We start from the raw sequence: 17,914 nt of genomic DNA, 5'->3' as shown, positions 1-17,914 counted from the left end.
GAAACAAAAACAGAAAATGCTGGACAATCTCAGCAGGTCTGACAGCGTCTGTGCAGAGAGACGGGAGCTAACATGGCAGTCTTGTTGAGAAACAAGGGGCGGGATTCTCCGACCCCCCCGCCGGGCTGGAGAATCACTGGGGGGAGGAGGGGGGGGGGGGGGCGCGGTGTGAAACCCGCCCCGTCACCCTGACGCCGGCTATCAAATTCTCCGGCGCCGTTTTTTTTGGCGGGGACGGGAATCGGGTTGCGCCGGTCAGGGGCTGTTGGCAATGGACCCCCCCCCCGGTCAGGGGCTGTTGGCAGTGGACCCCGCCCCCCCCGGTCAGGGGCTGTTGGCAGTGGACCCCCCCCTCCCCCAGCGATTCTCCGCTCCGCGATGGGCCGAGTGGCCGCCCGTTTTCAGCCTGTCGCTCCGGCGTAAATTACGCAGGGTTCTTACCGGCGGAACCTGGCTCTACGGGCGGCCTGCGGTGTTCTTGGGGGGGCTCGGGGCAATCTAGCCCCGGTGGGGGGAGTGGGGGGTTGGGGGTGGGTGTGGGGTGGGTTCCCCACGGTGCCCTGGCCTGCGATCGGAACCCACCGATCTGCAGACGGACCTGTGCCGTGGGGGCACTCTTTCCCTCCGCGCCGGCCGCTGTAAAACCCCGTTATGGCCGCCGCAGAGAAGAAACACACTGCGCATGCGCAGGAATCACGCCACCGGTTCTGCGAACACGCTGGCGCTCCCGTGCATGCGCCAACTCACGCTGGCTGGCGGAGGCGCTTCGCCGCTGGTTGGCGCGGCACCAACCACTCTATCGCCGGCCTAACCCCCGAAGGTGCGGAGGATTCCGCTCTTTCGAGCCGCCCTCCTGCCGGATACCGGAGCATCCCGGCCAAGATTTCCTGAATTCCCTCTCTACCTTACCTAAAACTGTGTGCGTGTGGCTAGCAACCTGTAGTCAGAGAATCCCACCCGTCTCTAACCGGTTTATATTTGGACCTGCAAAGCTGACCTGTTGGTGAGAACTCCCAGGCATTCGCCAGGACCTCACACGAGTGGAATTCCAGGTCGACAGCGAAGAGACTCAGAACTTTATCCTTCACTTTATAAACCCTCCATCCTCCAAAGCTCAAATCTTCAGAGCGACTCTGTGTGTGACTCTGTGCCGTGTGCTGGGGGAATTCTTCAGGAAGAAATAGATAGTTACACTTCCCAATTGCAACTGTGTGTTATTTGCAACTTGTTAAATATAGTTTTGTTTTATAAGCAATCGGGCGGCGCAGTGGTTAGCACTGCTGCCTCATGGCGCCAAGGACCCGGATTCGATTCCGGCTCTGGGTCACTGTCTGTGTGCAGTTTGCACATTCTCCCCGTGTCTGCGTGGGTTTCACCCCCACAACCCAGAGATGTGCAGGATAGGGGGGATTGGCCGCGCTAAATTGCCCCTTAATTGGAAAAAATGAATTGGATACTCTAAATTGAAAATATATATAAGCAATTGTTCAGAATTGATTGAAGAAGTCTGATTAAAGTCTCTTTCATTCGAGGCACCAGTAGAGAAGGCAAACAATTGGGCACTTTGGTGAGAAAATTAAACTTTGAAATGAGTGGTACAGCCTGCGGAGTAGTGGGGCTAGATCATACACACACACATCTCTCACCCTGTCTCGACTGAGTATTCCAGCAATTTTTGTTTTTACTACACACTGGAAAACTTTGTTACTGGCAAGGGCAACACTTACTGCCCACCCCTAATTGCCCTTGAACCGAGTGTCTCGCTCGGCTGTTTCAGACGGAAGAGTCAACCACGTCGCTGTGGGTCTGGAGTCACATGTAGGCCAGACCGGGTAAGGATGGCAGATTTCCTTCCCTAAAGGACATTAGTGAACCAGATGGGGTTTTTACATCAATCGAAGATAGTTTCACAGTCACCATTTACTGAGTCTAACTTTCAATTGAAGATTTATTAATTAAACTTAAATTCCACCAGCTGCTGTGATGGGATTTGAACCCGTGTCCCGGAGCATTAGCCTGGGGCCTCTGGATTACTGATCCAGTGAAGCCATTATCTCCCTATCGGTGCATTATGCAACCAAGAGACTGTTGGGGGCGAAACCCACACAAACACGGGGAGAATGTGCAAACTCCACACGGACAGTGACCCAGAGCCGGGATCGAACCCGGGACCTCAGCGCCACACCTAATCTTTTTGACACCAATGTGCAATTTATCATGGCTAATCCACCTACCCTGCACACCTTTGGACTGTTGGGGGGAAACTGGAGCACCCGGAGGAAACCCAAGCAGACGTGAGGAGAAAGTGTAAACTCCACACAGTCACCCAGGGCCGGAAATGAACCCGGGTCACTGGCGCTGTGAGGTCGCAGTGCAAACGGCTGTGTCCCCCTTGAACTCACAATTTCATATTTAGATGACAGTGCGGTATTCACGGTGTCTTAATTCACACCAAGTTCAGTTCACCGATTACGTGTGCGCTCACTGACTTACTGCCTCCTGGTGAAGATTTAAAAATTCTCATCCTGGTTTTCAAATCCCTATCCATGGCCTCACCATTCCCTATCTCTGTAATCGTCTTGAACCCTCTGGGATATCAGTGTCCATCTAACTCCAGCTTCTCGACTATCCCCAATTTTATTCGCTCCTGATGGACATCTGAAGGTCATAGTTCTGGAAATCCCGATGTCTGGAATCCCCGATTTCTGGAATTCCCTCCTTCCTCTGAGATGCTCCTTAAAATCTATCTCTTTGCCCAAGCCTTTAGCAACCTGTTCTAATATCTCATTGTACGGCTCAGTATCAAATTGTGTTTGAAACACTTGTGTGAGGCAGCTTGGGATGTCTTGCATGGTTAAAGGTGCTATATGAATGCAGGTTGTTGAGCCAGAGCCTCTACAAAGTATTTTTAATAAATTTAGAGTAGCCAATTATTTTCCTTTTCCAATTAGGGGGAAATTTAGCGTGGTCAATCCAGCTAACCAGGACATCTTTGGGTTGTGGGGGCGAAACCCACGCAAACACGGGGAGAATGTGCAAACTCCACACGGACAGTGACCCAGAGCCGGGACTGAACCTGGGACCTCAGCGCCACGAGGCAACAGGGCTAACCCACTGCGCCACCATGCTGCCCTCAGACCCAATTCTAACCACATGCCGCCCCTCTACAAAGTTAGATCAACTGACACAAAGCTCGAGTTATAAAAGCAGCAAGTAAACATTTAAATGAATGAGGCGTTGATAAGGTGAATAAATGACTTGGACAACTACTTCTGAACACTTGTACATCCCTGCGATCACAGTATCTCAGAGCTGATTACGGTAACACCGTAGGTAATCAATAAGGATCTACTATTTATTTACTGGGTGCGGTGGGGTGTGCACGGTTGAATGGGTTGTGTCGCCCCATTTGCCACCAGTCTCCAGACACACAATTCTTCTCTGAACCTTCTCGTGCGAAGCTCCTTTCCCAGTTGAGAGACTGGACGGGTGGTAGAACCCTAGCTGTACATAGTCACCTGGAGCCACTGGAGGGAAAGGGAACAGAAAGATTGTGTTTCAAGAAAGCAGATTGGGAAGCGATAGCTCCATACAAACAAAAACAACCGGTGAGTTGCTCACGTTTCATTGGAATAATATATTCAACCTCTTCACAGAGTAAGGTTACCTCAAGAACAATCATTTGCGCCGTCAATTTAGTGAAACCTCCCAATGAAATTCACAGGGACGTAATCAGTCACAAAACTGGCGCCGTAAAAAAGTACGTTCAGTTTAGTTGCACGCAGTAAAGTTAGTCATTGTTGATTTATTCAAGTTCGACTGGGTTGCATTTGACTGGAGCAGAGAGGGTGGGAGTGGAAGTGGTGTAACTTGATTTGGGAATGTGAGAAGGGCAAGTCAGACTCAGGAGATCCAGGGGGAACAGAGAAGGAGCAGGACTTAGCCCAGCAACTGGCTACTGACGGCGAGAAAATGTATCTGCATTTATATCAAGAATTTGATTGGCAAAATAAACGTCCCGCAAAGTATACTTGTAGTACCCTCAATAACGACACAAGAGTGTGGAATGGTAAATGAAGGCTTTGATAAGCAGAGAACTAACCAGTTACTGAGACGTGTGCTTACTGGGTGCCACCTACAGGACGTCACCTTATATACGGCTCCCTGGTGGGCGGAGCCGGAGGCGCAGTCCCCCAGGGTTCCAAACCCGGTCTTAAAGGGCCATCACCTACATGGTGTTAAGGGTGCAGTAACCATTCATCACAGTACTGGTGCATCTTAAAGGAACTGAGGTGAACAAGTCTCCTCACTTACCTCTTTATAGTTGATATTAATCACTCCTGTTCCAAACCTGTCCATAATTTTGAAGGTTCCTAGAACAAAATCAAAATCCATTATCTTTGACCAATGTTCACCATTGCTAAGAAGTGTCATAGTCACTGAAATAGTCTTGGATTTCATATTTAATGTTTCCACTTGTGAGGAAGAGCATCACGTGAGGTCATCAGCGTCTGCAACCTCATTAACCACCTATTTAAGACCCTGTGATGGAGCCCATCAGGATCCGGAGTCCTGTCTTCTCGCAGCTCCATCACTGTTTCTCTGCGATTGTAATATTACCCAGTCCCTCAGTTCCTTCCATCTCCTGATTTACAGCGGTTGCTGGAATATTTTTCTATCCTCCAAAATATTTGTTCATTCCATCTGCCATTTCCTTATTATCTGCTACTAACTCCTCATTCTTAACTCTCTTGAGGACTAACTGTTTGCCTTTTTAAATACCCACAGAAACTCTTGCCATCTGTTTTCAATTTCTAACTAGCTTCCTCTCATACTCCAATGTCTTTTTTCTGATTAATCTATTGGTCATTCTCTGCCATTCTTTATATTCTGACCAATCAGATAACCTGCCACTCATTTTTGCGCAGTTATATGCTTTTTTCATTAAGTTTGATTATTTCCCTAACTTCTTTAGTTAACCATGGATGGTGGGTCCTCCATTTAGAATTTTCCTTTACAGTAGGAAGACACGTATTCGGAAATATCCCCAAAGCCTCTCTATTGATCTATCCGCTTAGCCTAGTTTTTCCAATTCACTTCAGCTAGCTCAGTTTTCATACCCGCATTGGTGCCCTTATTTAAGTTTAAAATACTAGTCTTAGACCCACTCTTCTCCCTTTCAAACTGGATGAAATACTCAATCATATTGCGGTGACTGCTACCAAGGGATGCCTTTACTCTGAGATCATAAATTAATCCTGTCACATTACACATACCAAGTCTAATATAACTTACTCTCTGGTTGGCTGAAAAATGTGTTACTCTAAGAAACTCTTTCAAAAGCATTCTCTCAACTCCTCATTCCGGCTACTACTGCCAATTTCATTCTCCCACTTTATATGCAGACTAAAGTCAGCCTTACAGGTTTTTCTCATGGGACCTGTAGACCGTTCCCATTAGTGACTTCTTTCCTCGACTATTGCTCATTTCCACCCAAACCGATTCTCCATCCTGATCTCCTGAACCAAGGTAATCGTTAACTATTGCACCACTGCCATCCTTGATTAACAGTGCTTGATGATGGATTTAGATAAGGAAAGATAGGAGGAGGCTTGAGTGGAGCATAAACTGCTTAGAACGAATGGGCCAGAAGACGTAGGAGAAGTAGGCCATTCGGCCCATCGAGTCTGCTCTGCCATTCAATGAGATAGAGTCATAGATGTTTACAGCACGCAAACAGGCCCTTCGGCCCAGCTTGTCCATGATCACAACTACTCTGATGTGATAATCCTCAATTCCACTTTCCTGCCATATCCCCATAACCCTTGATTCCCTTAATGATTAAAAATCTGTCAGGGGCGGCACGGTGGCGCAGTGGTTAGCACTGTTGCCTCACAACACCAAGGTCCCAGGTTCGATTCCGGCCCCGGGTCACTGTCTGTGTGGAGTTTGCACATTCTCCCCGTGTCGGCGTGGGTCGCACCCCCAAAGCCCAAAGATGTGCAGGGTAGGTGGATTGGCCACGCTAAATTGCCCCTTGAACATACCTAATGACCCAGCCTCTACAGCTCGCTGCAGTAAGGAGTTCCACACATTCATTACCCTCTGAAAGTTGAAATTCCGCCTCATCTCTGACTTAAATGGGCGATTCCTTACACAAGCTGAATGGACTGTGTCTGTGCTGTGTATCCTATGTAACAAAGAAAAGTACAGCACAGGAACAAGCCCTTTAGCCCGCCAACCATGCTGCCAGTCTAAGCTAAAACCTCCTACACTTCCGGGATCCGTATCCCTTTATTCCCATCCTATTCAAGTATTTGTCAAGACAGCCCTTAAACGTCACTATCGTAACTGCTTCCACCACCACTCCTGGCAGCGAGTTCCACTACCCTCTGTATAAAAAACATCTCCTCTAAACTTAAACCCATGTCCCCTAGTAATTGACTCTGCCACCCTGGGACAACGTTTCTGACTGTCCACTCTGTCCATGCCTCTCATAACCTCGTGTGTGTACATGTGTGGTAGTATGACTAGAGGTACTACGGTACCTGGGAGTGTGAGCTGCTATTGGTGGAGAAAGCTCGCTGCTCATTGGCCCAAGTGTTGCTTTCTCATTGGTCAAGACTAAGGTAGCTCTGCCCAATGAGGCGGAGTATAAGAGCCCGTGTTTCCCAGCAGCCATCGTTCTTTCTGTACTCGAGCTGCTGGGGAAACATCTTGTAGATTAAAGCCTTCAATTCGGACTGCGCCTTCCTTTCTGTGGTTATTGATCGCACATCAACATACTACATTCCATAAGGTGCAGTTCACCCAAAACTCTGCTGGTCCCCGTTCACTGACACTCCTGCGCTTGTTGACATATAAGAGCTCCCAGTCAATAAATGTCTTGATTTTAAAATTCTCATCCTTGTTCCCCACTGTTTCGGTAAGATTTCCCATCCCCAGAGCGCTCCAGGTTTGCAGCAAACATCCAATTCTGGACCCTTGAGTATCCTCCATTTTAATTGCTCCACCGTTGATGGACGGGATTTCAAATGCCTGGGCCCTCAGCTCTGGAATTCACTTCCTACATCTCCTCACCTCACATAGAACATAGAACAGTACAGCACAGAACAGGCCCTTCGGCCCTCGATGTTGTGCCGAGCCATGATCACCCTACTCAAACTCACGTATCCACCCCATACCCGTAACCCAACAACCCCCCCTTAACCTTACTTTTTAGGACACTACGGGCAATTTAGCATGGCCAATCCACCTAACCCGCACATCTTTGGACTGTGGGAGGAAACCGGAGCACCCGGAGGAAACCCACGCACACACGGGGAGGACGTGCAGACTCCGCACAGACAGTGACCCAGCCGGGAATCGAACCTGGGACCCTGGAGCTGTGAAGCATTTATGCTAACCACTATGCTACCGTGCTGCCCACTTTCCTCCTTTTAAGACGCTCCTAAAACCTACCTCTTCGACAAAGCATCTGACCTAATATTTCTGTAATGCGCTTGTGAAGAATCTTATAAATTTTAGTGCACCCAATTCATTTTTCCCAATTAAGGGGCAATTTGTAAAAATATTTTTAAAAATTGTTTTTTTTTAAAAGAGTACCCAATTCATTTCTTCCAATTAAGGGGCAATTTAGCGTGGCCAACCCACTTACCCTGCACATCTTTGGGTTGTGGGGGTGAAACCCACGCAGACACGGGGAGAATGTGTAAACTCCACACGGACGGATCGAACCTGGGACCTCGGCGCCGTGAGGCAGCAGTGCTAACCACTGCGCCACCGTGCTACCCTGACTTGGGATGTTTTATTGCTTTGAAGGGATTGTACAAATACAGTTTACTCCCTAACTACGTCCTTCCCAAGGCTGGGCAACTCTCTTGTCATTTTAAAACTCTAGCTGGCAACAACGTAATTAATACCTCTCAAATTATCTCATCTTCACTTCCTAACCTTGGTGGTATCCTTCGCTGTGGGCCTTGACCCTTCACCTCCCTTTAAGATAAACATTTTTTATTTGCACTGCAGCCAGAGCTGGGAGGGTGGAGAACTATGCGCAGCATCCAACCTGAGCAGTCTTGGGTAGCTAGGCGTGTACATACTATCTTTTGGATGATTGAAGGTCATTCCTATGGCATTGTTGTTCATTCAGAATCAAAGGCCCTTAATTAATAAAGAGTGAAGTAATGTCAGGTCAATATGAAACAGCACTTTGTTGGGATGGAGCATTGAAAGCAAAAATAAAAAGAGATTGGCACGCACAGTGCACGACTGGTGAAGATCAAGGAGAAATGGGAAGGGGAGTTGGGGGGGGGGGAGATCAATTGGGGAGTAAGGAGTCAGGCACTGGGTAGGGTGGACGGGTCCTCCTCCTGTGCGAGGATGTGTCTGACACAGTTCAAGGTGGTTCACAGGGTGCATACATAGAACAGTACAGCACAGAACAGGCCCTTCGGCCCTCGGTGTTGTGCCGAGCAATGATCACCCTACTCAAACCCACGTATCCACCCTATACCCGTAACTCAACAACCCCCATCCCCCCTTAACCTTACTTTTTAGGACACTACGGGCAATTTAGCATGGCCAATCCACCTAACCCGCACATCTTTGGACTGTGGGAGGAAACCGGAGCACCCGGAGGAAACCCACGCAGACACGGGGAGGACGTGCAGACTCCACACAGACAGTGACCCAGCCGGGAATCGAACCTGGGACCCTGGAGCTGTGAAGCATTCATGCTAACCACCATGCTACGACTCGGGCGAGAATGAGTGGGTTCTTTCAGGGGGTAGCAGATGAGTGTGAGAGGTGTGGGCGGGGGCCAGCAAATCACACGCACATGTGTTTGGGGTTGTGAAAAATTGGGAAGATTCTGGGCGGGAGTGTTCAAGGTCTTAGCCAGGATAGTGGAGGAGGGAGTGGAACCCAGACCCTTTGGTGGGGATATTTGGGGTTTCAGAGAAGCCGGAGCTCATGGAGAGGAGGAAGGCCGATGTCTTGGCCTTCGCCTCTCTGATTGCACGGCGGCCAATTTTGCTGGAGTGGCGGTCGGCATCGCCACCGGGGGTAGCAGCTTGGTTGGGTGACCTGTACGACTTCCTGAGGTTGGAGAAGATAAAGTCTGAGTTAAGGGGCTCTGCAGGGAGAGGGTTTGAGAAAAGGTGGAGGATGTTTGTGACCGTGTTTGAGGAGCTGTTCATCGCGGGGGGGGGGGGGGGGGGGGGGGCTGCCAGAGGTGCCATCTTTCAGATGAAACATTACAGTCAAGACCCCCATCTGCCCTCTCAAGTGGATATAAAAGATCCCACAGCATATTTCTGAGCTTTCCCCGGCATCCTGGTCAATAGCTACTCCTCAGCCGCCACCATTATTAGCTGGTCATTCATCTCACTGCTGTTTGTGGGATCTTGCTGTGCACAAATTGGTTACTAGCTTTCCTACATTACAACAGTGACCACGCTTCAAAATACACGCCATTGGCTGGAGAAAGCTTTGGGTTATCCTGAAAACAGCGATAGAAATGCATCCATTTACAGCCTCAATAGAAATCTCAAATTCTCAATGAAGTGGAGATTACGGGGTGGAGGAGGAAGATATGTAAACCTATAAAAACAAGGTTCCAGTGTCATAGCAGCGTCTCGGGTCCCTGCCCTGGTCACGCTCCCTGAAATGGAATTTAAACCTTTCTTTGGTGTGAACACACCTTGTAAATGCGGAGTGTCTGGAACAAGTTGGAACACTGTCACCAGAGATTTCATCTCTGCACACGGCCATGAGTAATGACACGGAGGAGGATTGGCTCCCCATTGGCTGCTTCTGAGCGAATGCCCTCCTGCGAAACTGAGTCAAACAGTTCAGGAAAGGTTAGGTCCAACACACCCAGGATTAGGCAGAGTGGCAGGCCTGCGGTCAAGAGTTCAAATCCCATTCGGCCAGTTTTGAATTCGGTAAATCCGTGGCCAGCACCAGAAAAGTGACTATAGAAATGTTGGACTCTTGTTTAAAACAAAACCAACCAGCTTACTAACTGAGAGCTGGTTCCCTGACTCTTATCCTGGCCTTTCTGAATCCAGTTTATTCTTAATACCCTTACCTCAACAAGAGATAGTCAACGAATGCAGCTCCTAGAGTAAATGTATCACCTGTCGCAGACACAGTCTAGCAGACAGTTCGGTCTGTGGTGGTACTACAGTGCTACTCTTGGTGATGGACATTGAAGTCCTCCCACCCAGATTACATTCTGTGCCTTTGCCACGCTCAGTGCTTCCTCCAAGTGCTGTTCAACATGGAGGAGAGCTGATTCATCAGCTGATGGTGGCCAGCATGTGGTAATCAGCAGGAGGTTTCCTTGCCCATGTTTTTTTAAATATAAATTTAGATTACCCAATTATTTTTTCCAATTAAGGGGCAATTTAGCGTGGCCAATCCACCTACCCTGCACATCTTTGGGTTGTGGGGGTGAAACCCACGCAGACACAGGGAGAATGTGCAAACTCCACACGGACAGTGACCCAGGGCCGGGATTCGAACCCGGGTCCTCAGCGCCGTGAGGCAGCAATGCTAACCACTGTGCCACCGTGCTGCCCTCCCCCCCTTCCCATCTTTAACCTGAAGCCATGAGACTTCATGGGGTCCAGAGTCGACGTTGAGGACTCCCAGGGCAACTCCCTCCCGTCTGTGCCCCACCTGCCTGGAATGGTGATGGTTGTCTGGGACATTTTCTGTAAGGTCCGATTCTGTGAGTATGTCTAGGTCAGGCTGTTGACTGCCTCGTCTGTGAGACAGCTCTCCCCACTTTGACACAAGCCCCCGGATGTTAGTTAGGAGGACTTTGTAGGGTGGACAGAACTTTATTTCGACAGAACTGGGCTTGCCTTCAACAGCGCCTGGGTCGATGCCGGGTGATCCGTTCAGTTTTAATTCTTTTTTATTTACTTTGAAGTAGTTTGATATAACTGAGTGGCTTGCTGTGCCATTTCAGAGGCCATTCAAGAGTCAACCACATTGCTGTGAATCAGGAGTCCCACGAGATACAAGATGTAGGAGCAGAATTAGGCCATTTGCACGGCTCCCGAAGCACATACTTGAGGGCAGGAAGAAAAGTACTCACGGATCATAGTGTCCAACCTCGCCAGGCAGCAAATAAAATTCACGTAACTGAAGGTCAGATCGGGGTCCGTGTATCGCAATCCGATCAACTGCATCAAGAACTCATCCACCTGGAATCCTAGGGAAAAACAGTAAAATAAGGAGACGAAACTTTGAGCAATGCGTCAGCAGGGCAAGTCAGATCCAACTCTGTTACGCGGATATTTAAACATTTGATAAAAGGAACAAGTGCAAAAGTTCACATCCAGGACCGGTTAATCCATTCCCGCTTGGGAAAAGACTTCACTGGGAAAGAAATGGCCATCTAACCTCAGCTGGGGTGCAAATTCAAAGTTAAGTTGCAGTGCTCACTCCCTACCACCAGCAGCTATCTCCCGCCTGCGCATTCAGACCATTGCTCGACAAAACTGAAGTTAGCTCTATAGCCCCACCTGCTGCTTGCAAGGCACCAAACATTTCTTGACTGTCCATGGCCCCTGATCCATTCTTATCGAACTGACTGAACACTCGCTGCAGGAAATGAAAGAAATAGCACAAGGTTATTTGTTGCAAAAGTAGTCAACTTTATATTGCTTTAGCTGTGCAATTAATTAGTAGAGTCTCCTTTATAAATTGCTTCTGTTAATTATTGTTCCTTCCTGCACCACTCCAATAACGATGGAGCTAAACCTCCTAAATTAGGATTGAAAAAATAATCCAATTCAGGGCAATTTTTAGCGTGGCCAATCCACCTACCCTGCACATCTTTGGGTTGTGGGGGTGAGACCCATACAGACACGGGAAGAATGTGCAAACTCCACACGGACAGTGACTCCTCCTCAGCTTCAGACACACTTTTGTTACCTCCCCTCTTAACTGCCGCTCTGAAATGGCCTCCTTTTGCATATGCCATTCAGTTCAAGGGCAATTAGGTGGCACAGTAGCACAGCGGTTAGCATTGTTGCTTCACAGGGCCCCGGGTTCGATTCCCAGCTTGGGTCACTGTCTGTGCGGAGTCTGCATGTTCCCCCCATGCCTGCGTGGGTTTCCTCCGAGTGCTCCGGTTTCCTCCCACAAGTCATGAAAGACGTGCAGGTTAGGTGAGTTGGACATTCTGAATTCTCCCTCCGTGTACCCGAACAGGCGCCGGAATGTGGCGACTAGGGGCTTTTCACAGTAACTTCATTGCAGTGTTAATGTAAGCCTACTTGTGACACTAATAAAGATATTATAAGGATGGGTAATAAATGTTGGCCTAGCCAGTGATGCACACATCCTATGAATGATTTTTTTTAAAAACCCTTACTGTGATGGAAGTAAAACCTGAACTGCAACAATTTGGATTTGCACAGCATTTCATAGGCAGGTTAGGAGGCAAGACAGTCATACACGGGGTTTAGAAAGGGGCATCTTAGGACAGGTAGAGAGGTGAAGTGGTTTAAGGATGGAATCCCAGAGCATAGGGCCCACATGGCAGCACGGTAGCATTGTGGATAGCACAATTGCTTCACAGCTCCAGGGTCCCAGGTTCGATTCCGGCTTGGATCACTGTCTGTGCGGAGTCTGCACATCCTCCCCGTGTCTGCGTGGGTTTCCTCCGGGTGCTCCGGTTTCCTCCCACAGTCCAAAGATGTGCAGGTTAGGTGGATTGGCCATGATAAATTGCCCTTAGTGTCCAAAATTGCCCTTAGTGTTGGGTGGGGTTACTGGGTTATTGGGATAGGGTGGAGGTGTTGAACTTGGGTGGGGTGCTCTTTCCAAGAGCCGGTGCAGACTCGATGGGCCGAATGGCCTCCTTCTGCACTGTAAATTCTATGATAATCTATGAATGGCCATGGACACAGCCTCCAAGGGCTGGGCGATGGGAATCGGTAACGTGAAAGAGGCTAGAACTGGAGGAGTAACGGAATCTGTAGGGAGATGGGGAGTGATCGAGGTTCGGGTGGGATTTAAACACGAGGATGAGAATTTGAACTCGGAGGCACTGCAGGACTGGGGAGCAGTATCGGTCAGTAAAACACGAGGAGAATGTACGGGAGTCGAGGCGAGTTATGATGCATACAGCAATATTTGGATGACCTCATTGCAGCATGTTTGCTGAACTTTACTGAAGAATTCAGCAAAGTGCAACACCCTCCATCCCACCATCTTCTGGGATCGACCAGAGGGGCTGAATGGTCTGTTTCTGTGCTGTAAATTACAAATATGATTCATTTCCACCTGAACTTGAGGTTTTCAAGCCAGACAAGCTGGACATGGGACTGTTCAGCACACGAGCGCCAATATAAACTATGTTCTGGTTACCCAGTCTCTACTGACGTGCATAGACTAAATAGGGAGCAACTACCAAAGTTTTAACAATTGATTTGTAATAATTTTTAACTTTTCTACTAGATCTCCCCTTACCCGTCTCTGCCCCAAGCAAGACAAAGCAAGCACGTACAGACCAGGGAAGCACCACATTCAGTTCCCTGCCCTGTAGCACACAGTCAGGAGGGTCCTGGAGATGAGTCCTCGTACCTCCACCCAGTTCCACTTATCATTGCCCCTCCTCTGTAGTTACATTAAACTCTGCTGCTCTCCTTAGACTCACCGTCCACTGGCAAATTTTACTCCAGAGATTACTGAATTCTGTAAATCCCATTTTTCCAAATCCACGTCTCTGAGTTGATCCCAAGTTAAGGAATTATTCAGCTAGCAAGAGATGTGACATCAGGAAGCGTTATTAAAGCTCGTACTCAATCAACTGCCAATGAAAAGATATATTTGCTTTCTCCCCGTCTTTTGAGTGTTATTCTCTAACACAGGGGCGGCTTGGCTCAGTGGGCTGGGCGGCTGGTTCTCGAAGCAGAGCGAGGCCCAGGAGCGCGGGTTCAATTCCCCGTACCGCCTGAGGTTATTTATGAAGGCCCCGCCTTCTCAATCTTGCCCCTCGCCTGAGGTGTGGCGATCCTCAGGTTAAACCACCACCAGTCAGCCCCCCCCCCCCCCCACCCCCTCAAAGGGGAAAGCAGCCTCGGGTCACTTGAAATGAAGAGGACTTTACCTGACCTATTTTCTAACCCATTCCAGGGGGACAGTCAGGCTCCAGGCCTCATGGCCCTGCACACACGCTCAGTCTGGGACATCACTCCCGTCCTCCAATTTCCCCTCTAAACAAAATGGAATTCACCAACATTTAGGGCCTCACGGTAGCATGGTGGTCAGCATCAATGCTTCACAGCTCCAGGGTCCCAGGTTCGATTCCCGGCTGGGTCACTGTCTGTGTGGAGTCTGCACGTCCTCCCCGTGTGTGCGTGGGTTTCCTCCGGGTGCTCCGGTTTCCTCCCACAGTCCAAAGATGTGCGGGTTAGGTGGATTGGCCATGCTAAATTGCCCGTAGTGTAAGGTTAATGGGGGGATTGTTGGGTTACGGGTATACGGGTTACGTGGGTTTAAGTAGGGTGATCATTGCTCGGCACAACATCGAGGGCCGAAGGGCCTGTTCTGTGCTGTACTGTTCTATGTTCTAACAGTAGCAGAGCTGCAGGCACCTCGGAGAAATGCCGGGTCAAATCCTCGTCAACCTCGGAAAGGCCCTGAACTGAAGGCCTCAAAATTGCTTGAAAAGCTTTGAATGCCAAAAATATTATAGATTGTATTTTAAAAATGCAGAAAAGTGGCTCGCACAGAACGCTGCAGCACAGACAGGGTGCTTAAGTAAGTCAGCAGCAATGTCTGCTATTGTGGGCAAAGTGCCCACGTCGGCCTCAGTGAATATTCTGTCTCCAGTTACAGGCCCAGACAACACAGTTCAAATTCCCACTTTGTCACGTGGCGAGGGCTGGAGGTGGAAACAGCCCATCACGTGAGAGCTTCCCATTGTGTAACCAGGAATGCCTCCTGACGTCAGGTGCTGCTGAAATCCATCTAGATTATCAGACAATTATATCAGTCTCAGAGCTGTATGCAGAGTTAGCTCTGTGGGGACACGTATCTCTCCTATTCGTGTGCCTGTTGTGGCCTCCTGCCCTGCACTCTGCTTCCTTACTTTGTACTGTTGGAGTTTTAGATCAAAATATTTACTTTTAAAAGGTTCTGTGTGGTTGTCAGACGCTAGAATTGGCCTTTGGGTGACACGGTGGTGACGCTAACCCTCCAAGCTGCAGGGTTAGGGTCCGGTTCGGGTGACTGTCTGTGTGGAGTTTGTACGCCCTCTCTGTGTCTGTCCAGGTTTCCTCCGGATGCTCCGGTTTCCTCCCACAGTCCAAAGACGTGCAGGTTGGGTGGATTGGCCGCGCTAAATTGCCCCTTAGCGTCCAAAAGGTTAGGTGGGGTTACGAGGACAGGAAGGGGCCTAGGTAGGGTGCTCTTTCGGATGGTCGGTACACACTTGATGGGCCAAATGGCCTCCTTTTGCACTGTAGGGGATTCTATCATATGATTCAATGAAATGGGCTTGAGGGGTAAAAATAAAGGGCGGCACAGTAGCACAGTGGTTAGCACTGTTGCTTCACAGCAACAGGGTCCCAGGTTCGATTCCCGGCTTGGGTCACTGTCTGTGCGGAGTCTGCACGTTCTCCCCGGGTCTGCGTGGGTTTCCTCCGGGTGCTCCGGTTTCCTACCACAAGTCCCGAAAAATGTGATTGTTTGGTGAATTGGGCATTCTGAATTCTCCCTCAGTGTACCCGAACAGACGCCGGAGTGTGACGACTAGGGTCTTTTCACAGTAACTTCACTGCAGTGTTAAAGTAAGCCTACTTGTGACACTAATAAAGATTATTATTAAATCAGCTCGCATTCCTTCCACTCCTGGCTGCTCTTCAGCGTCCCTTGCTGGAAAGTGTGTGGTAAGACAGGGTCAGTGTCCGTTGCACTGCCTTCACGGTTGAATTGCCAAAAAGCACTCAATCTGGTTAAAGTAACTGTGTCGCTTCCAGCAGTAACGTACAGCCGCGTGGGACATCTAGCCTTGCGTGTGAGGAATCGCTCCTCTAGCTACTGAAGCCTGGGGGGAGAGAAAATAGTAAAACTAAAGAATTAACCATCGCCATGACTGGTGCCTCTACAACACACCCTAAAGCAGGATACGTCTGTCAGGGAAATGAGGATCTTGCAAGCATCCAGGCCAAACTCATCCCACTTCTCATTGAGACCTAGATTGAGAAAACAACAACAACAACTGATATTGAGACAGTACCTTTCACATTCTGAAACAGCCCCAGTCACTTCACAAAAACATCATAAAACCAAATCTGACACTGAGGCACGCAAGGAGATATTTGGACAGGTGACCAGAAGCTTGATCAGGGAGGTGGGTTTTAAGAAATGTCTCAAAGGGGCAGAGAGAGGCGGAGAGGTTTAGGGAGGAGTTTGCTAAACCGGGGAAAAGAGAGTTTCAAATCTCCGCCAGCCCTTGTGTAAGATGTGCTTTCGGACATCTCTCCTGAACATTATGGTTAATCGGTTAATCCCCTTGTTCTGGTCTCCCTCCTGCCTGAGGGAAGAGGGTCGATAGACAGAAACTATCGACTCCTCTAACTATCATAGAATCCATACAATACAGGATGGCCACTCAGCCCATCCAGCCTGCACCGACCCTTCAAAAGAGCATTCTACCCATGTCCGCTCGCCCATCCACCCTGCCCACTCCCAAGCTCACCTACCCTCACCTTTCCTCCCACAGTCCAAAGATGTGCAGCCGTTTGGCCCATCGAGTGTGCACCGACCATCCGAAAGAGCACCCTACCTAGGCCTCACCCTGTCCTCGTAACCCCGCCTAAACTTTTGGACACTAAGGGGCAATTTAGCGTGCCCAATCCACCTATCTGAACATCTTTGGACTGTGGGAGGAAACCGGAGCATCCGGAGGAATCCTAGATGGACACAGGGAGGGCGCACAAACTCCACACAGTCACCCGAATCGGACCCTAACCCTGGCACTGGACACTAAGGGACAATTTATCACGGCCAATCCACCTAACCCACACATCTTTGGACTGTGGGAGGAAACCGGAGCACCCGGATGAAACTAACGCAGACACGGGGAGAATGTGCAGACTCCGCACAGACAGTGACCCAGCCGGGAATCGAACCCGGGTCCCTGGCGCTAGGGTTGCAGTACTAACCATTGTATCACTGTGCGGCCCTCTGTCTTTTCTTAATTATCTTAAACACACAAATTAGATCACTCCCTAATCTTCTTTACTCTAGCAAATGCAAGTCTAGTGTACGCGACCTGTCCTTGGAATTGGGTGAATCTGGAGGGGGCGATATTCTCTGTGTCTCCTTATTCTGAGGCACAGCCCCAACAAAGCGAGTGTGTTTACCAGCTTTCTGCAGGATCTCTGCCAGTAGCTTCTGAAGCTCCAACGCTGAGATAGCTTCATCCTGAAAGAACAATCAGATCTCAGTGAAGAACAAGAGCATAACTGGTTATACGATTCTAACTCCCAATCTCCTCAATACTAGGAGTGATACACAGGAACAAAATGACCAAGTTGGAGGGGGTCAAATTCGCCCTGAGAGGATCGGTACAAGGGTTCTTTAGGAGGTGGCAGCCTTCCCTCGATTTTCTGGCTCAACGATAAGGAACTAGGTCAGCAGCAGCAGCAACCGGGGGGGGGGGGTGTTGACTATGTTTATTTAATTTATTTTTAAGTTCTCTTGTTGTTTATCGGGTTTGGGGGGGGGGCTCAATATATGCGTTGTTACGGTCTAGGGGTGTTATGCCTATTATGTTGTTTTATTGGTGTTTGTTACTGTTTGTTGTTATATATTTTGCAAAAAATTTTCAATAAAAATTATTTTTAAAAAAGGAACAAAATGACAAACTTCCCTTTAATTG

The 17,914-nt window shown here is 49.0% G+C and overlaps 1 protein-coding gene across 3 annotated transcripts in view; it reads right to left on the bottom strand.

Moving 5' to 3' along the window:
- Nucleotides 1-3,195: 3,195 nt before the first annotated feature.
- The window catches only part of LOC119957962 (calpain-3-like), a 34,983-nt gene continuing 20,264 nt past the window's right edge, over nucleotides 3,196-17,914 (bottom strand). Inside the window, exons 14-20 of one of the 3 annotated variants that reach the window (XM_038786197.1) lie at nucleotides 17,397-17,457; nucleotides 16,159-16,223; nucleotides 13,682-13,750; nucleotides 11,541-11,619; nucleotides 11,111-11,227; nucleotides 4,315-4,373; nucleotides 3,196-3,527 (exon numbers count right to left, since the gene is read on the bottom strand). In XM_038786197.1, coding sequence (XP_038642125.1) covers nucleotides 3,501-3,527; nucleotides 4,315-4,373; nucleotides 11,111-11,227; nucleotides 11,541-11,619; nucleotides 13,682-13,750; nucleotides 16,159-16,223; nucleotides 17,397-17,457 — 477 coding nt within the window. In that variant the 3' untranslated portion in view covers nucleotides 3,196-3,500. Of the gene's footprint in view, nucleotides 3,528-4,314; nucleotides 4,374-11,110; nucleotides 11,228-11,540; nucleotides 11,620-13,681; nucleotides 13,783-16,158; nucleotides 16,224-17,396; nucleotides 17,458-17,914 lie in introns of those variants that run through there. The other 2 variants (XR_005458949.1, XM_038786198.1) reach the window with 2 other exon arrangements.

This window comes from Scyliorhinus canicula, chromosome 27 (genome assembly GCF_902713615.1).
Source record: "Scyliorhinus canicula chromosome 27, sScyCan1.1, whole genome shotgun sequence".
Taxonomy (NCBI): Eukaryota; Metazoa; Chordata; class Chondrichthyes; order Carcharhiniformes; family Scyliorhinidae; genus Scyliorhinus; species Scyliorhinus canicula.
Note: the sequence above shows the minus strand (reverse complement) of the source record. Positions and strands in the feature narration are given on the sequence as shown.